General features: G+C 40.1%; 1 protein-coding gene across 1 annotated transcript in view; it reads left to right on the top strand.

The window, feature by feature from the left end:
* The window catches only part of Tram1 (translocation associated membrane protein 1), a 36,895-nt gene extending 28,434 nt beyond the window's left edge, over positions 1-8,461 (top strand). The window contains exon 11 of the mRNA XM_090338942.1: positions 6,896-8,461. Within this exon, the coding sequence (XP_090195068.1) occupies positions 6,896-6,969 (74 nt within the window). The 3' untranslated portion in view covers positions 6,970-8,461. The remainder of the gene's footprint in view (positions 1-6,895) is intronic.
* The last annotated feature ends 6,771 nt before the right edge of the window (positions 8,462-15,232 follow it).

The raw sequence follows: 15,232 nt of genomic DNA, 5'->3' as shown, positions 1-15,232 counted from the left end.
GTGCATGCTAGGCAAGCACTCTACCACTAGGCCATGCTCCTGTCCTTTCTAGACATTCTGTGTCAGTGGAACAATACAATAAGCAGGCTTTTGTGACTGACTTCCATTACTTAGCATTGAGTTTCCTCAGTGTTAAAGGATGTATTGCTACTTCATTCCTTTGGCTACACCATATTTTGTTTCTTCATTTATCAGTTGAAACTTTTTTTTTTGGTCATTTGTAGGACTTGAACGCTGGGCCTGGGCACTGTCCCTGCGCTCAATATTAGCCTTATCCCTTTAGCCATAGGGCCACTTCCGGTTTTCTAGTGGTTTATTGAAGATAGCCTCCAGGACATTATTGCCTGGGCTGGCTTTGAATCTCAGTCCTCAGATCTCAGCCTACTGAGTAGCTAGTATTACAGGCGTGAGCCACCGTGCCCTGCTAGGGCTCACATTTTCTGACTTTAAAAGTTACAACTGGGGCCAGGAGTTTGGCCTAGTGGTTAAAGTGCTTGCCTAGCATGCACAAAGAGCCGGGTTCGATTCCTTGGTACCACATACATACAAAAAAGCCGGAAGTGATGCTGAGGCTCAAGTGGTAGAGCTCTAGCCTTGAGAAAGTCCAAGGACAGTGCTCAGGCCCTGAGCTCAAGCCCAGGACTGGCAAAAAAAAAAAAAAAAAAAAGTTACAACTCACCGGATATGGTGACTCATGCCTGTAATCCATATTCAGGAGGCTTTGATCTGAGGATCAAGGTTCAAAGCCGGCCCAGGCACTAAAGTCTAGAAGAGACTCTTACCTTCAATTAACAGAAAACAGAGAGTGGGGCTGTGGCTCAAGGGGTAGGGTGGTAGCCTTGAAGAGCTCAGGGACAGCTCCCAGGCCCAGAGTTCAAGACCCACAACCCACCCACACACACACACACACACACAAAAAGATGTAAGTCCTCCAGTTTTATTCTTCTTTTTCACAGTTGGTTTATTCTGAGTCTCTGACAATTCTGTATGAATTTTAAGATCCGCTTTTCATTTTCTGTCAAAAAGCCAGCTGTAATATTAGATAGGAATTACTTTTATCTGTAGATTACCTTGAGGAGTAAAAACATGGTTGTGTTTTTCTTTCATCATCTTATCACCAAAAAGAAAAAAGAAATAGAATCATCTTCTTGGTTTCACTTTTAGGTTGTTCATTGCCAATGACTAGAAACACTTTCCATTTTCGTGCATTGATCTGTAATCTCCAACCTCATTGAATTTATTCTAACTGTTCAGGGTGGATTTCTTTGGACTCCCTGTCTACAAGAATCACCTATAAATAAAACTAGTTTTATTTCGCATTCGGTATAGATGCTTTCTAATTCTTTTTCTTACTACAGTATTCTGATTAGAGGCATCCTTGTCTTGTTCTCATCTTGGAGGGATAAGCATGTGGTCTCACCATTAATGATGATGTTTAACAATGGGTTTTATCAAAATGAGGGATTTTTCTTCTATGCCTCAGGTGGGGGTGGACATGCACACGTGCATGTTGACAGTTTTTACTTTTTGTATTGTTTTGTTTTTCTTAGACTCAGAAGGGTCTCAGTCATGCTAGACAAGCTCTGCTCTCTTCCCAGCTGCTTGTTTTTTATTGGTTACAAAAGTATATTCAATTTTATCAATGGATTTGGACTGTTTGATCTGTATGTAGTATAATGGTGTGTTGTTTTTTTTTTTTCTTTTTTTGTGCCAGTCCTAGGCCTTGAACTCAGGGCCTGAGCACTGTCCTTGGGCTTTCTCAAGGCCACAGCTTTCTCAACCACAGCACCACTTCCGGCTTTTTTCTAAGTATATGGTACTTAGGAATCAAACCTGGATCTTCCTGCGTGCTAGGCAAGCACTCTACCACTAGGCCAAACTCCCGGCCACTGGTGTATTTTGTCCTTTTCTTTTGGTTGACATTGGAGGTTACATTTCTTACTTTCCAGAGGTTAAGCCATCCCACATCCCTGAGATCAATCCTACTTCCGCCGTGATAGGTAGCCCTTTTCTGTATGTTACCTAACTTGGTTTGCTAATAGTTTGTTGAGGATTTTTGTGCTTTTATTTTTAAAGGATATTGGTGAATGTTTTCTTCCTGTTTTAGGAGGCTCCTTTGGTTGTTGTTTACTTGGATTTTGGGGGGGGGGGGGGGAGTGTCATGGGCTTGACCTTTGCCTGGGTGTTGTCCCTGAGCTCTTCAGCTCAAGGCTACCACCCTACCCTTGAGCCAAGCCCTACTTCCCATTTTCTAGTGATTAATTGGAGATAAGAGTCTCATGGACTTCCTTGCCCAGGCTGGCTTTGAACCTCGATCCTCAGATCTCAGCCTCCTGAGTAGCTAGGATTATAAGCATGAGCCTCTGTGCCCAGCTTCAGATTTTTATTGAGATGGAGTTTCACAATCTTTACCCAGCTGTCCTCAAACTGTAAGCCTCTCATCTCAGCCTCCACAGTAGCTAGTTAACAAGAGTGAGCTAGCTACCTTGCCTGACTTCCATGTGCTGTCTTTTGTAGTTTAAACTATTTGTTACATAGAAATAGCATTTCTTTTCTTTAAGATACAATCCTCATATTAAGAAATCTTCCTACTTGATTTATTATAAAAGTTAACTGAAATGCATGATCACATAATTGGCAAAGATTTGATCATTCTTTTCCCTTGCTGTATTAGGCTAGGTGGGACCACAATATATACATTGGAAGAAATGAGGCCCTCTTGTCTCCATCAGATGATGGGGTGAGCTTTTAGAGGTATTTGGGGCTGGGGATGTTGCTTATTGGTAGAATGCTAGCCTTGCAGCATGCCCAAGATCCTAGGAGTGATTCCCAACACACTGAAAATAAAGAATGTTTTTGTAGATGAAGAGACTTCTATTACAGAAGTGCTCCATTTGTTACAAGTTATGACCAGATGTGGGGTTTTACAAAATGCTTTTCTGTGTCTGTTTAGATGATTATATATACAGTTTCTCTTTATCTTCTTAATGTAAAATAAGTCTTACCTTGCCATGCCACCAAGTTGAGAAAATTAATAAGTTACTTTTGCTGGATAAGTTTTTAAGTATTTGGTAAGATTTTTCTATTTGGGCTCCTGTAAGCGCCTGGCCTATAATTAGCCTTTCTATGTAGTATTCTTGGCTGGTTTTGCTGTGAAAGTTACACTAGTCTTATAAAAAGCATTGGGACTTGTTTATTAAATATATCATTTAAAATATGATGTAAGTATCAATGTTAATAAATTCTTTAATTAAAAAAGAAAGCATTGGGTACATTTGTCCTTAGTTCAGTATCAACATGAATCGTGTTCTGAAGAATTGGCCAGAGAAGGCTTATGTTTTGAGCAGTTAACTACAGATTTATATTCTTTAAAAAATGAGATTATCGGCTTTGTTACCTGATATATCGGATATAATTGTATTTGGTTATCTGAAATTGGATAGGGAACGGGGGAAAACAAGATGAGGGGTGGGGGAGGGGGAAGGGAAATGGGAACCATGACATGTGAAAGGGTATCAATGTGTGGGAATTAAGGCACCATTTATCTGGCAAATATCATGTAACCCTTCTATTAATTACAATAAAAAATATATTTTAAAAAAAATGAGATTATCAGGCCTGGAGTTTGGCCTAGTGGCAGAATGCCTGCCTAACATGCACAAAGACCCAGGTTCGATTCCTCAGTACCACATACATAGAAAAAGCCAGAAGTGGTGTGGTGGCTCAGGGTAGAACACTAGCCTTGAGGAAAGCCCAAGGACAGTGCTCAAGCCTTGAGCTCAAAGCCCCGGACTGGCAAAAAAAAAAAAAAATGAGATTATCCAGATTTTTCCCTTATTGGCTGTCCTTTAGTCGATTGATTTTCAAGGAATTTGTATAAGTGTACAAATGTATTGGCAGCAAATTATTCATAACCTTTTTGTGCCAATAGATCAGCAGTGATTTCACTTTTTTGTTTCCTTATGGCAGTAATTGGCTTCCTTGAAAGCCAGTGTTGAAGGGCTGTGGTGCCGATTCACAGTGGTAGCATACCTGCCGAGCCTATGTGTAAGCATGGCTTCTATCCCAACCACTACAAAATAAACAAAAACCATTGGGTTTCTTAGTAGTATCTTTTCTGCATCGTTGATTTCTGTTCATACCTTCCTTTTGCTGGATCTGTTTGCTGTTTGTTGAACTAGGTCTTCGATGTGCATGTCTGTGACTCATGACCAGCAAAGGCAGACTTGCTGTCTCAGCTCAGCTTTGGTTCACAGATTCTCATTGCCTTTAACCTTATTCAGGGCAAAATATTTTATAATCCCTACTGTGATTTCTTTGTTGGGTCATGACTTTTTTTTTTAGAAGTTTCTATTTAATTTACAAATATTTGGTCATTTCTACTTCTCTTTTTGCTGTTGATTTGACTTAATTCTGCTGTGATGAAAGAACATCCTGCAAAAGATTTCCATCCCATCGATGCTATGGAGACGTTGATTTCCGCTTAGCCTATGCTAAATTTGGGTGTTTCTTTTGTACTTGAGATGTGTACTCACATCTTTATGAGGGCCAAATTACTGTTGTTAGTATTTTGTGCCTACTGATTTAGCCCGGAGAATTCTGCTTGTTCTGACCCTGAGTACAAATTTTATGTTAAAATCTCACATGTGATTTGAAAGTGGACCATTTGTTGTTGGTGTTTTGTAAATTTTTCTTTTTCCAGTCCTGGGCTTGAGCTCAGGGTCTGAGCACTGACCTTAGGCTTTCTCAAGGCTAGGGCTCTACCAGTTGAGCCATACTACCACTTCTGGCTTTTTCTACGTATGAGGAATCAAACCCAGGTCTTCGTGCATACTAGGCAAACACGCTTGCCACTAGACCAAACTCCTGTCCCTTGTTTTGTGAATTTTTATTTTACATACTTTGAAGACATGTTATTAGGTACATCAAAATCTAGGACTGCTCTGTTTTCATGTTAAAAAATGCTTTTTTCATGATCAAATGTGGAGTTTGAATGTAATGTAGCCACACCAGCTTTCTTACAGTTTTTCCTTACAGTTCTTTCCTACAGTTTCTATATAAAAAATTGTATTTGTATTAGCATGTAATTGGATTTCATTTTTTTCCATCCATTCTGATCACCATCTATACTAGTAGTATAATGCACATAGTGTATTATTCCATGACGTACTTGGCTGCAACTTATGTTGGATCGGTCCTGTTGGGTAGAGTTGTTGTTTTTTTTTTTTTTTTTTTCTGCCAGTCCTGGAGCTTCAACTGAGGGCCTGAGCACTGTCCTTGGACTTTCTTAAGGCTAGAGCTCTACCACATGAGTCACAGCCTCACTTCTAGCTTTTTTTTCTGTATATGTGGTACCAAGGAATTGAACCCGGGTCTTTGTACATGCAAGGCAAGCACTCTACCACTAGGCCAAACTCCCATCCCTGGGTAGAGTATTTTAAGCTTTGGCTGCTCTTAGTATTTTTAGAAACTTTCTTGACTATTACTTCCAAACAGTGCTCACCTCTCTCTGTCCAACTACGGCTCCAGGTCTACGTATGTCACACCCCTTTCCCAGTTCCTTACAAGCATGTTTTTCTGTCAAGAGTTTTAATCTGAGTAATTTCAGTTCATTGATCTCATCTGATATATTAATCTGCTACTTTGTTTATTAAAAATTAATCCTTTGGGGCCGTGAGTGTAGCCTAGTGATAAAGTGTTTGCCTAATATACATGAAGCCCTGGGTTCAATTCCTTAGTATCACATACACAGAAAAAGCTAGAATTGGTGCTGTGGATCAAGTCGTAGAGTGCTATCCCTGAAAAGCTCAAGGACAGTGCCCAGGCCCTGAGTTCAAGCCCCAGGACTGGTGGGGAGGGGGAAGTTAGGAGGGTAGTTCTAAGTTTCAAGTATTGTTTCTCTAGCAATGTTCTCCTTTCAATTTTTTGTTGTTACTGTTTCTTTTTCTACTTTAAATGTCTCTTTGATAGTTCCAGCCTGCTGATTCAGATTTCTTACATCTGTCTTCAAATGGTCCAGAATTGACATATTTCATGGTTTTTTTTCAGAGTCTTGAAACCTTCATTTTTACCTTCAACATTTACAGATGGTTTATGGGAGGGGTTAACCAGACATTAATTACTATCACATATAACTTAAAGAAGGAGGTGGCTATGACACATTCTTAGACATAGTAATTACCATCCTAAACAATAACTTTTTTTTTTTGTCAGTAGTGGGACTTGAACTCTGGAAACAACAACTTTGTATGTGTTGCAAAGAAATATGTTGAAGGACTTTGCTATGAGATGTAACAAATTTATTTCCACCACAAGCACTACTCATGCGTACTATTTTTAAACTGTTGTTTAGTTTCATTTGTTGTACTAGGGGTTGAATTGAGGGCCTTGTTCTTGCTAGGAGGTGCTCTACCCCAGTTCCAAAGAGTTTTGGTTCCTATCACTTTTTTCTGTTTCCAATGGTAGTTACTTACGTTTTATTTGTTGCCTTCAATGTATCATGTTCAACATGATACTGGGTTTAACTAAGAATAATCGCTAGCTAACCACCTGCAATCCTAGTACTCAGGAGGCTGAGACCTGGAGGATCAAAGTTCAAAACTAGTCCCAGCAGAAAAGTTCAAGAGACTGTCTCCACTAACCATGCAAAATGCCTGACTGGAGGCATGACTTTACGGTACTGCACTTGTAATGAGCTCAAAAGCTGAGCAAATGCTGGCCCTCATGTTCAAATCCTAATACCAACACACACACACACTTTAGTCACTAATAAGTTTGACCTGAGCATATAAATTGGATTTTCAATTTTCTTACTTAATTGTGTCTTTGTATATAAATATTACTACTTTGATTTTTCTTAGACGTGTTAACCACTGATTTTTTTTTCTCTTTTTAGAAAATGGTGTAAATGGAACAGTAACATCAAATGGAGCGGATTCTCCCCGTAATAGAAAAGAGAAGTCTTCATAATGAGTTACAAGATAACTGATTGATGTCCCCAAAGAAATCTGCTTTTTACTCTATCTTTCGGCACTAGAGATTTGTTTTCTGTTCTTCAAAATACAGTTTGTGCTCTTTGATTCTTGCTATTGTACTGTTTCATGCATTGAAAGGGCATTTGAGGGGAGGATGACTGCTACGAATGAAAAATACCTTAGCTTAGACTAAGCTACCTGCCTTCAGAATAGTTTAGGGACCACCACATATTTTGGTTTTGTTTTTTTATCTTTGAACATTTTTCTAATGTCTTGGGGAGATACCTATTTACAAAAACCCCACATTACCAGTGATAAAATCTGCTCTCACCAGTTTATTTTTGTTTGTTTGTTTGTTTTTATAATATTAGCAAGGTGACCTGTTCCAGCAGAGTTAGGTGTTTTGTTTTTTTTTAAGTTATCTTTCAGGGTAAAATGAAAATACTATAAAATCAGATGTCAAACTTTGATATGTTTTTAGTATTCTCTAATTTTTAGGAATTTTTGTAGCCTTTGCACCTGGAAAAAAAGGATTTATAAGATCACCAGAATAATTGTGTGCTTTATTTTGTATGTAGTGGTTGTGTTAACTCCCCATCTAAGAGAACATAGTAATGGTTACAACATGTGAAGATTTATTGCCATATGTATTGAATCAGAATCTTATTAACATAAAAAGTACTTGTGAAGTAACTCTTGTGCATTTTCAACACTTGTAAATGGGCAATCAGAAAATGTTTACTATGAAGAGCCCTTTTTGATATGTTTATTAATAATGATTCTTAATGGGGCTTGTTGTAAGTTTGATATGCATAGCATCTTAGAAAAATATTCTTTAGCCTGCAAACCCTTTAAAAAAATAATGCCTACTTGATTTATATCTATACAAGATGTCAGGTAATTCTGTTTGGAAAACTAATGCACTAACTTTAAGGAATTGCAAATTCAGGTGGAGAGTCTTACAAAAGACAGTGCTTTATGTCATACCTATAGCTTTGGTCCCATCTTTAATTGAGAAACATTTATCTGTATAAAACATATTTTTGGATAAATATATATATATATATATTTGTATCTCTACAGAAAGGCTCTAAAAAGCATTTGAGTAAAATACTTGGTTCCCTTTTCTATACTTACCCTTTAAAGCCCTCCCAGATCTATCTGGTTTCTTTGTGATCCTTCCATCCGTGCTCCCTTGGGTGTCTGCATCGTGTTTCCCGCCTCCCACTCTCGTCACCAGCTGATGAATGTCTGTGCCACTTCCCATATCAGAGTTGCAGACCTGCAAGGTCCATGGTGTAAGTTACCATGCTGCTAGAAAGTTGTGCTTTCTCTTTCCAGCTGTTTACCTACTCCCTGGGAAAAGTAGTAGCTCTCTGTAGCATTTTGGACTTTCAGTGGAACCAAATTTTTGCCATTAAAAACTGGCATTATATTGAACTATACATGAGAAATCAATCAGAAATAAAAAATTTTTACTTTCACAAGCTGCTTCTTGGACTGTTCCTTCCTTGTTAATATTTATGTTGTTGGAGTATGTAATCTTGTTAACATGTGTCATTAAGAAGATTTTTTTTTAAGATTGACCATTCCATAGAATGTTTTGAAGGGCAAGGAAAATCGTTCCCAACTAAATAATAGAAGAGAACTGTTGGCTAAAGTGTTTCTAGTCCGTCTTGGACTGCCAGCAGTGGGGAAAGTGGTACTGCAATGAGTACATTTCATTTGTCTTTTTGTTGAGTTCTTTGCAATACCTGTGTTCTATACCATACAAGAAAAGCCCTTGGTGTGTGATCTGAACCTTACAAAGTATACCTATACACAGTGTAATTGTAAGTTGGAAGCATAGCTACTGTTCCTCAAAGGCCTAAAGAAAGTCTGCCTACTGGCTAAACTGATCAGGCTAGCACACCACTGTTAGCTGAACTCAGGTTGAACTTTGACACCTGATGCGCATGCAGCAGGACAGTCGACCAGGATAGCTGCTGTTTGCTCTCAGACTCTGAGAGACCATGAGCTAGGTGTGTTGCCATTCTGGGGTTTAATCTTTCTCTTCACAACGCTTTTGTGCCTGCTTTTTAGAATATGAAGTTAACTATTCAGAAGTAATAAGAATGTTCTTCTAGCCGGGTGCAGTGGCTCATGCCTATAATCCTAGCTACTCAGGAGGCTGAGATCTAAGGATTGCGGTTCAAAGCCAGCCCTGAACTAAACAAGACTTATCTCCAGTTAATCACTAGAAAACTGGAAATGGGGCTGTGGCTCAAGGGATAAAATGGTAGCCTTGAGCTAAAGAACTTGGACAGTGCCCAGGCCCAGAGCTCAAGCCAACAACAACAACAAAAAATTCTTCTAAAAGAAGCAATCTTGCAAAGTAAGTTCAGACCAAATCCAGGATTTTTAAAAATTGTTCAGATGTGATTAGTAGCCCAATAACCTTTTGTCTCCATGGTGTTAACTGTTTAAAGAAGTTCTACTTGGCTGGGAGTTTGGCCTAGTGGTAGAGTGTTTGCCTAGCATGCATGAAGACCCAGGTTCCATTTCTCGGTACCACATACATAGAAAAAAAGCCAGAAATGGTGCTGTGGCTCAAGTGGTAGAGCTCTAGTGTTAAGAAAGCCCAAGGACAGTGCTCAGGCCCTTAGTCCAAGCCCCAGGACTGGCAAAAAAAAAAAATCTTAATTGTCTACAAAGGGACAACAATGAAAATGGTTTTTAAAAAGAAAAATATGTGGGCACTGTGGCTCACACCTGTAAACGCAACTACTCAGGAGACTGAGATCTGAGGATCAAACTTCAGAGCAAACCCGGGTACAAAAGGACCAATTAACCTCTAGAAAATGGGAAGTGGGGCTTGACTGAAGAGTAGGGTGGTAACCTTGAGCTGAGGAGCTCTGCTCCGAGACAGCATCCTGGCCAGTTCAAGCCACATGGCCCACAAAAAAAAAAAAAAAAAAAAAAAAAAAAAAAAAGGAAAAGAAGAAAAAGGAAGAGGGGGAGGAGGAGGAGAAGAAAAATAATGCTGGGCACCAGTGATCAGTGTCTCAAGCCTGTTGTCCCAGCTACTCAGGAGACTGAGATCTGAGGACACAGTTCAGAGCCCTCTTGGGCAGGGCAGTGTGTGAGACCCCTATCTCCATTAAGAGCTCAAAACAGACAAAGCCTGAAGTAGAGCTGTGGCTTAAGTGATAAAGTGCTAGCCTCGAGCAAAATAAGCTCAAGGGATAGCACCAAGGTTTGGTGTTTTACATATGCACATCCTGTCTATGAGCACCAGTGCTCACAGCAATTGCTACACAGGAAGCTGACATATGAGGATAAAGGTTGAGAGCCAGGCAGGAAAGTACATAAGGCTTTTCAATTAACCACCAAAAAGATAGAAGTGAAGCCATGGCTCTAGCAGTTGAGAGCTTGCCTTGAGTTAAAAAGCTGAGGGACAGTAGCGAGGCCCCTGAACTTGAACCCTACCCCCAAAAAAGTAATCTTGGAGAGTATTCTAGGGGATAATGCTTGCATGGAGTTTTTAAGGATAGAACTACACTAAAATGGAAATTATTTCATTAAACCTTATGTGCTATAAAGTTTCCATAGCATAGGTTTGGAAATTTCAAAGTAGACAGTCATGTTTGGCTGGGACAATTCACACTAGAAATTCAGGACTTGAGGGATTGCAGTCTCCACGTGCTTTAGAAAAAAGCCTTTGGGATAAAACCAGTCCACTGCCATGAAAGGAAAAGCCAGAATACAGTACTTTGTTGGTCTGGTTACTGAGCATTTTCTTAAAGCTATTAGCCATTTACTGAAGGCAGCAACACATCCACTTGGCTCAGCTCTATTTTGTGCATACTATAGAGAATAGTATTTCTAAAGACAAACTAATTCGATGTCTATAAGCATAAGTTGCTTTACAAAAATTATGTTATGACAGGATGTCACTCAAACATTATAGCACTTCAAGAGCAAGCAAGAAGTTCTCACTTTAATCTGCAGTATCCCCCAACACACAAAATTGTGGTACATGTCAAGAGACATATGTGGGCCCATGTTCAGTATTTGGGAAAAGGTAAGCCAGTTTGTCTAGCTTAACCATCTTTTGTGAAAACATGTATTTGGTCAAGGTTGAAATCAAACATTTGGAGTTTCCTGAAAATAAATAAAAGATTAAAGAGGCTTAATTCTGTGACATGATCTCATAGGAAATAATTAGTAACCTCACTTGCTACCTGACTTTTAAGTTGGCTTAAAATCTAGGGAGAGAGTGAGGGAAGAGGTGGCATTGACCAAAAAGACATATACTCATTACCTAATGTAACTGTAACTCCTCTGTATGTACATCACCTTTATAATAACAAAAAAAAAATTAGAAATGTGGGGAATAGGGTAGAGTACCTGCCTGGCAAAAACAAGGCAGGGATTTACATCTAAGTTCATCAAAGGAAAAGAGAAAGCAGTAATATTTTGAAGGTCTAAATTTCAACTAATTTAAGTGATAATGTACTTCCTTGGTTTTAGCTGTAATTAATGGTTTCAAGTGGATCTTGGGCACTCAAACAGATGTGAAAGGGACAGCTGGAGTCCATTCTAAGAATCTCTCAGCCAGTCTGAAGTTCTCCCTCCAGAAGTCTGGTGTTATAGTTCCCAGAGAATTTCAGGTGAACAAATACAGCGAAGAACCTTTACTTGGTCTCTATAATTTCCCCATGTTTTGTTTTTCCCCAGTCTTGACTAGATAGACAAGATAGTGCTTAATCCCTTCTAATGCAGGGTTTATAGAGAGAGGGGATGAGGGAAGAAGGGAGAGAAGGAGAGAATACAGTAGCTTTGTTTTTCCATACTGACACAGTCTAGAGGTAGTTCAGGTCTTTGTCTCTGCCCTCTCAAGAATAACAATGCAGGAAAGTGACTAAGACAGAGAAAGTTTACTTGAAAATGAAAGAAAGCCTTGAAAAGAAAAGGAATTAGCAGCCTCTTCAAGTGAGTAGAGACTGCTAGTCAATCCCTGAGGGAAATTTGAAGCGTCTTTGTTCCTACATTGTTCCCTCTGTCTTGGGTATTGTGTCTTTGGTTTGATTTGTTAAGGCGAGGTTGTTCGGTATGAACCACCTTTCTGATTGGATGCAAGTTTCTGTCTGGTTGGACCCCTCCCGTCCTGGGTGAAGTGGGAGGGGCTTGCTTCTGGTCTAAGCTCTGAGCCTGGGGAATTGGAGCCTGTCATCCTAGATAGAAACCAGAAGTGTGATTTATGTCCTTTCTTGGTCTCCTGCCATCAAGGGCCTTGGTCCCACTTTCCTTCCATCTCCAACTGCCTAATTGGGGTCAAATACCTGTCCCTCCAGCCAGCACCTTTGGAAAACTGTGTCCTCACTTAAACCCAGGAGGCAAAACTAAAGGCAAAAAGAAATTCAGATGCAGTACAACTTGTGACTGAAATCACAGATTTTTTTTTTTTTTAATCTTCTGAAGACAGGAACCCTACCATTGTTTAAGAGGACCCCAGGAATCATGCTAGATTTTTAGTACCAACCTGGGAAATGGCAAAATTGTACTGTCTCTTTCAGAGTCCTCAATAATTTAAGCAGCTTCTAATAGTTGCCAGGTTAGATAGATATTTTCAAGTTGTCCAGTATTATCGTGATGAAGGTTCAAGACCAAACAGACAACCTGACGTTACACAGATTGACATACGCTATAAAACATCTTTTGCAGACCAGACAGGGATCTGCAGTCTGAGAGTTTGCTCCACTCTCCCTAGTCCCATGATCAGCATAGTGTTGTGATTCCTTTTCCTCCCCTGACATTTGCTGAGGCATTGATAAATCAGACATTCGTTTTGAGATAAAGATTATAGATGCAAAGCAGATTTCTTCATGATGCACTTAGCAAGCTCTGAAGCCCTAGGTGACTGTGAAATTATCAAAGTATTTACAGAGGAAGGATGCTTGAATCTATTAGGCAATTTGCAGCAATTTGAATCAGGAAGTCCTACTTTTAATGCCAATAGAAACTGGAATCCAGCAGAGGAATGTATTCCTAGTGGAGAAACAAAGACTGGAATTAGGCCAAATGGAAAGCCAAGAGGACCATGTGGCCCTACTAACTGCCCGGAAGTACAAGAAAATATGCTCTTTCTTCACTGGAGAACTTATGACTTGAATGTGCTGGTCTTCTGGAAATAAGAGGAGTGATTCTGTTGCCCAACCACTGTTCTTCTCTTGGAATAGTGGACTTCCTAACTTTCTTCCCAAGGAGGATAGTCTCACAGAACTAGAGTCAGTCCTCCAATCCGCATATTACCCCCTCACCCCAAATGACATTCTGCTTTGGAGCACTGAACTGGAAAGGGTGTGTGGTCATCACAAAGCTTGGTTTTAAAAGGCAGAAGAGATGTTCTATCTAAATTCACAGGGCAGAACCATAGCAATACATCTTGCCACATTACTAAAGGGAAATGTGACATTACTCTCGGTCTGCTCCAGGCTTTAGATGATGGGATACCACCTAGTGGAGGAAATGGGTCTTGTCTCTGGAGTTGCCCAAAACCCTTTCAGAGAAATTACCTCATGAACAATGCCCCAAACTTTACCCTGAAGAGAAACTAAAGCCTGATCACATCCGGGTCTCTTGGCCAACAGACTCAGAAACAGAAAAGAGCTTGTTGAATCAGTTGCACTACCTAGAAGCATTGACCTTTTCCATTTTGTCCTCTTTCCCTTGCTATGGCTAAAAACAAATTCAGACTTGCCATAGGTATAATAAAGTCTCTAGTTAGAAGTATTCCAAACAGTGTATCTCACAATAAGAGACAGAAAAGTCAGGCCTGGTGGCACACAGCTGTAATCTCCATAATCAGGAGGCAGAGGCAAGAAGAATATGGGGTTCACAACCTGGACAATGTAGCAAGACTCCCTTCAAAAAGAAGAATGAGCTGGTGTGGTGGCTCACACCTGTAATCCTATCTAGTCAGGAGACTGAGATCTGAGGATCACAGTTCAAAGCCAGCCCCGGGCTCTAAAGAACATGAGACCCTTATTTCCAATTAATCACTAAAAAACCAGGAGTGGGGCTGTGGGTCAAGGAGTAAGTCAGCCTTGAGCTGAAGAGCTCAGGGACAGTGCCCAGGCCCAGAGTTCAAGCCCCATGACCCATGGAGGAGAAGAAGAAGAAGGAGAAGAAGAAGAAGAAGGAGAAGAAGAAGAAGAAGGAGGAGGAGGAGGAGGAGGAGGAGGAGGAGGAGGAGGAGGAGGAGGAGGAGGAGGAAGAAAAAGAGAGAGAGAACAAAAGAAAGAAAGAGAGAGAAGGAGGCAGGGAGGGAGGGAAGGGAAGGAAGGAAGGGGAAGGAAGAGGGGGAGGGAAGGAAGAGGGGGAGGGAAGGAGGCGGGGAAGGAAGGAAGAGAGAGAAAGAGAATCAGGAAATATCCTATTTTGATTGGATAACATGTACCCCGAGGGCTTACCTTGGCTGAGATTTTTGTGTGGAACTCCAGTCCTTGTGCTTTCTAGGCAGGCGCTCTTAACACCGAGGCACATCTCCAGCTCTAATCTCTTATTATTTTGAGATAAGGTCTCAAGCCACCATCCTGTGATCTTGGCTTCCAATAGCTAGGATTACAGACATAAGCCACCCAGTACCCAGCTGGTTGACACTTCAATGGTCATTCATTTTTACTTAGAGAATTGTAAAAGATGAAGCTCTGTGCTGGAGTAAGGTAGCAGCTTAGTATCTTCTAGTCATGTTTTTATATCAAGAGAGTAACTTATTTACTTAGGATACAGGAAATCAGATCCCATAGAAAAATATTGTCTCTGTAAGCCAGAGTCATATGAATTAAGCTCTATGGTGACATTTCAAGTAGCAACATAATCAAGTAAGAAGGAGCTAGAGTGTAAAAAACATTATTGAAATGAATTGTAAAATCCCAATCAGTAGTTTGAATTACATATACTTAAATTACATATACAGAGTTCCCCTCCTTACTGTTTACCTTCTTTGCATTTGCACAGTGCAAATAGTGCTGTGGCTCAACTGGTAAGGTGCCAGCACTGAGCAAAAATACTGAGCTAGCACTCAGGCCCTGAGTTCAAGCCCCAGCAGTAGCAACACACACACACACACACACACACACACACACACACACACACACACACACATTCCTTGCATTGCTGAGTTCCTTTTCAGTTGGTATCTTTATTCCTACATGACATTCCAATATTCTGAGATATTTTCAACTGAACAATTTAAATTCGATTCTTCAAAAACA

This window comes from Megascapheus bottae, chromosome 9 (genome assembly GCF_031878675.1).
Source record: "Megascapheus bottae isolate mThoBot1 chromosome 9, mThoBot2.hap1, whole genome shotgun sequence".
NCBI classification, from domain to species: Eukaryota; Metazoa; Chordata; class Mammalia; order Rodentia; family Geomyidae; genus Megascapheus; species Megascapheus bottae.
The sequence above is the reverse complement of the archived record's forward strand: the minus strand, read 5'-3'. Positions and strand labels throughout refer to the sequence as shown.